The following is a 5,000-nucleotide window of genomic DNA, read 5'->3' on the forward strand; positions in this document are numbered from 1 at the left end:
ATAGATTAGGTTTGGTTAGATTAATATCACTCACAGAAATTGAGTCGTTAAATTATACATAGAAATTAATGGTAGTAAGAGTATTGGTTTAGGTTAGGTTAGGTTAGGATTGGATAAGATAGGTTAGTTTTAATGAAGATAACCAACATAGGAATCAAGAGTCGTAAAAGTGTCATGTACATATGTAGAAATTAATGAAAGTAAGAGTATTAGATTAGATTAGGGTTAGATAAGATAGATTAGGTTTGGTTAAATTGATATTACTCCCACAGAAATTGAGTCGTTAAATTATTAGGAACATAGAAATGAATGGTGGTTTAGGTTATGTGAAATTAGGTTAGGATTAGATAAGATAGGTTAGGTTAGTTTTAATTAAGATCACCTACATAGAAATCAGGGGTCGTAAGATTGGTAGGTATGTAGAAATATATGAATTAAGGGTAAGAGTATTAGTTTATAGGTTAGGTATTTTAGGTTACGTTAGGTTAGATTAATAGTACATAGACACTGATGATCGTAACATTATATTATCTGTGGAAATTATGAGTAGTAAGAGTATTACATTGGACTGCCTTAAGTTAGGTTGGTTGGTTTGTGTTTAGGTTCGGTTCGGTTCGGTTCAATATGGCCTGCATAGATATAAAGGATTGTAGGATTATTGATATTGTAGGAATTAAAGGTAGTAACAGTATTAGGTTAGGTTAAGATTGTTACCTACAGTGCATAGAAATTAAGGATCTGAGGATTATTAGTTATGTAGATTCTCTCTCTCTCTCTCTCTCTCTCTCTCTCTCTCTCTCTCTCTCTCTCTCTCTCTCTCTCTCTCTCTCTCTCTCTCTCTCTCTCTCTCTCTCTCTCTCTCTCTCTCTCTCTCTACATTTACTCTTGTCACCCTCACCCGTCACACCCTCTCCAATCTCCCACGTGCACTGTATCTGATCACCTGAACTCGCTTATCTAGGTCTTGTACCCACCTGTCTACCTGCCTACTTGTCTTCCTGCCCTGGCTGCCCTACCTGTATCTATAATCACAGGTAATATCTGCATTATCCCTCTGATGCATTATTTCACCTATTCAAGACATACCAAGTTGTTTATTTATTTATTTACTCGTTCGTTCACTTAATTATTGTGTTATTTTTCAGTTCACTCGTCGTTTGTATTTTGTCTTAGTGTATGTTATTATTATTATTTTATTTAATGTCTGGTGTTATATTGAGCTGGTTTTGTGTTCTGTTCACATGAAATCGGCCATACAATAATCTTTAGTTACTCTTAAAGCATTCCATTCATCGTCTTGAGTTCTTTTTTTTCTAATTACACGTGTCACAGGTGTTAAGTGTTGATATTTGGCCTGACTGACTGACTGACTGACTGACTGACTGACTGACTGACTGACTGACTGACTGACTGACTGACTGACTGACTGACTGACTAACTAACTAACTAACTAACTAACTAACCAACTAACTCACTCACTAACTAACTCAACTCAACTAACCACTCACTCACTCACCAACTCAACTAACTAACTAACTAACTAACTAACTAACTAACTAACTAACTAACTAACTAACTAACTAACTAACTAACTAACTAACTAACTAACTAACTAACTAACTAACTAACTGACTGACTGACTGACTGACTGACTACCCACCTTTGTCACTAAGTTTGTAGCAGTCTCCTGTTAAAATGTATAGTTTTCTACAAATTGCACGTGTCACAGGTGTCAATATTGCTATTAGTATTTGAAGTGACTGACTGACTACCTTAGCGACTGTAAGTTTGTAGTAGTTTCCCTTAAGATGTGGAGTTTTCTGTACTGCACCTATTGCGTTACAGGAGATACTTTAACAAGGAAATGATACTACCAGTCAGCCAGCCAGCCAGTCAGTCAGTCAGTCAGTCAGTCAATCAGTTTGTCAGTCGGTCAATCAGTCAGTTCACCAGTCAGTTGGTCGGTCAGTCGGTCAATCAGCCATCCAGCCAGCCAGCCAGCCAGTCAGTCAGTCAGTCAGTCAGTCAGTCAGTCAGTTTGTCAGTCGGTCAATCAGTCAGTTCACCAGTTAGTCAGTCAGTCAGTCGGTCAGTCGGTCAATCAGCCAGCCATTGCAACCTTAGAGCAACACAAAGTTAACATGATGAGCCCGACACTCACCTGACACCTGGCCTCCGTGTCGGCGTAGAAGCCAGGCCAGGGCATCTCGGAGCAGTAGAAGTTAGTGTAGGGCACGGCGGCGATGATGGGATAGTCCAGGCCGGGCACGCCAGGCACGGTCTCCACCAGGGCGCTGAGAGAGGCCAGACGGGGCAGCAGGTAGGAGTAGAGAGACTGGCGCAGCATGGGGGGCAGCACTATGGTAGAGGGGTCCACGCCGGCTGACCTGCGGGGTGGTGAAAGAGGAGGAGGTGGGGGAGGAGGTAGTTAATGGTTCTGGAAGGCAGGTAGTGAAGGGCTACGGTAATAAGGGCAGACATCAACTTTCTGAATGAGTTAGACGCTGTGCTATGTTTATAGGGAGTCTGAGTTGTTCAGGAATAGAATAGGACACAACCGTGACAAAGATCTATGAACACTTACGGGTCGTTGCCGGTGCTGTAGGGGCCAAACTCGCTCTCTGAGTTGCCCTCAGTGAGGGTGGGCAGGGTGATGGAGGGGCCTCCTAACGGCGAGGCGTTGCGCTGAACTGACGATCGAATCCCGCCACTTCTGTAGCCGCAATAGCGTTATTTAGATTTATATTAAAGCAAAAAAGTAAATGATATTGTGAACATAGAATAGATCGCTATAGAGCATAATCTCTGTTAAAGTCATAGAATAGTGTGGGTGTGATTTGTGCGTAGGTGGAGTGGCGGTGCACGGAGAGGCATGAAGTAACAGTGTGGGGTGTGGCAGGTGGCGTGGTTTGCTGCGGGATGCCTACCTCTGCTGGGAGAGAGCAACCAGGGTGAGGAAGTTCACCACGATGGAGGGGTCGAAGTGCTGGTGCGGGGCTTGGCCAGGAGGACGCGACGCCCCGGGCATGGCGGTGCGCAGGCCGCCGATTAGCCTGGTCTGCAACAAACGCATCAGGTCACCCACTTGCGAATTCGTGGACGGCGTGACGCGCCCAGATGGAGGTCGTGCCGCGCCACTGAACCGTTGCTCCACTCTCAAGGGCGTCCCTGCGCTGCTAGGCCCCGGGGCCGTGGCGGTGCGAGGCGGGGCCCTGGACGGCGGGGCTGGGGGCAGGCGTGAGGGGAACCCCGGGAGGGAGGTGAAGGTGACGGGTATGGGGTGTGCGTCAGGCTTCAGTAGCCCGGAGTGCACGCCGCTGGGGTCCTCACCTGGCCCAGCCCGCCGCTCAGCCTTGCTGGTTAACTCACCGACCTGCAGGCTGCGACCCCGCCCGCCATTCTTGGTAGAGCTGGTAGAGGCCTGGCCTGGGCTGGCCTTCTTGCGTGTAGGTGCTGGTGTTGGGGCCGGGGCCTCGGTGGGCGCCACCAGGCTGTCCTTGAAGATGTCAAACTGTTCCTTCATCAGTCTTGCTAAAACACGCTTGTTTGGGGAGCGACGCGCCCCGGCTGAGTTTGTATTGGTGGTGTTGTCCTTGTTGGCCGGAAGTTTGGGAGGAGGCGGTGTCGTGGTGGTAGTGGTTGTGGTAGTAGTTGTGGTAGTGGTCGTGGTCGTGGTGGTGGTGGTGGGGGCGGCAGTAGTAGTGGTGGTGGTGGTGGTGGCGGCGGCGGGGGGGTCAGGTGGGCTGACGTCACTGGCGGCACCAAGCACAGGGCGCGTTATGCCGGCAATGACGCTGCTGCCGATGGCCGGGGGCCCCACCACAGACCTGCCCACAGCGTCATCCAGCACGCTGCGCCCGATTACAAAAATGCTCATGCCAGGCACCACCACGCGGTACACCTCCACGTCTGGCACTCCGCCCCCGCTGCTGCTGCTGCTGCTGCTGCTGCTACTGGTCGTTGGTGACCTAGCGGATGTCTGTGCTGCCGCCTCGCCGACACCTGCAGGCACAGCACATGTTATAGATTGGGCACACACACACACACACACACACACACACACACACACACACACACACACACACACACACACACACACACACACACTCAGGTAAAGCAATTTGCTGCCCGTGGCACACTTCAAGTGTGATTTTCATGGGAATTACTCACACACACACACACACACACACACACACACACACACACACACACACACACACACACACACACACACACACACACACAAGCGCGCGCGCGCATCCGGACTAAAATAAGAAGAAAATGTGTATGAATGTATTTTGAGATAGATAGATAAATGGATGTGCTTATCGGGATTAAAATAAGAAGAAAAGTCATTTGAACGTATTTAGAGAGAGAGAGAGAGAGAGAGAGAGAGAGAGAGATTGTCACATGTGTACAATATGTCTTCACCTTGGAAAGTTGTGTTCTCGTTAAGTACGGCATACAGTTAACCTTTTTTCCCTTCCACCTGGTAGCAACACAAAAAGAACCATGAAATAATTGATTGAAACTATGCGAGACAATACCGGGGAGCTGAGAGGTGGTGGTGATGGGAGGTAGTTGAGGTTAGGGGGTTGTAGACAAGGAGACTGGTGGAGAGGGGAGAGGAGATAAAGGACTGGTGGAGAAGGAAGAGTAGATGAAGGACTGAAGAAAAAAGAAGATATAAAAGGAATTGAGGGTTTACAAGATGGACGATAAGAGAGAGAAGAAAAGAAGTTAGAGAGGAGGAGGAGGAGGAGGGAAAGAGAAACATGATACTGTAGTGAAGAAAGAATGATTGTAACTTGTAATAATAGTAGTAATATATCGTATGTATTATGTATTATCTATTTTATATGATGTATTATTTTGCTTATGTCTCGTTGGTACTCCTAGTGTGTTAAGTAACTGACCAAATGAGCGTAGGGTTCTATTAGGTTCAGTTACGTTAGAAAATAATGAACGATATGTTGAAGTTAGATTAAGTTACTGAATAA

At 47.0% G+C, this 5,000-nt stretch overlaps 2 protein-coding genes across 6 annotated transcripts in view; one reads left to right on the forward strand and one right to left on the reverse strand.

The window, feature by feature from the left end:
- LOC123515466 (RING finger protein 17-like) overlaps nt 1-5,000 on the forward strand; it is a 134,464-nt gene that overhangs the window by 46,740 nt on the left and 82,724 nt on the right. The window lies entirely within an intron of this gene.
- Nucleotides 1-5,000, reverse strand: part of LOC123515470 (mucin-2-like) — a 39,668-nt gene that overhangs the window by 7,697 nt on the left and 26,971 nt on the right. For 4 of the 5 annotated variants that reach the window (XM_045274065.1, XM_045274064.1, XM_045274063.1 and 1 more), the window contains exons 3-5: nt 2,928-4,002; nt 2,585-2,713; nt 2,162-2,387 (exon numbers count right to left, since the gene is read on the reverse strand). In XM_045274065.1, coding sequence (XP_045130000.1) covers nt 2,162-2,387; nt 2,585-2,713; nt 2,928-3,877 — 1,305 coding nt within the window. In that variant the 5' untranslated portion in view covers nt 3,878-4,002. The remainder of the gene's footprint in view (nt 1-2,161; nt 2,388-2,584; nt 2,714-2,927; nt 4,003-5,000) is intronic. The other variant, XM_045274066.1, reaches the window with a different exon arrangement.

This window comes from Portunus trituberculatus, chromosome 39 (assembly GCF_017591435.1).
Source record: "Portunus trituberculatus isolate SZX2019 chromosome 39, ASM1759143v1, whole genome shotgun sequence".
In the NCBI taxonomy this organism is placed as follows: Eukaryota; Metazoa; Arthropoda; class Malacostraca; order Decapoda; family Portunidae; genus Portunus; species Portunus trituberculatus.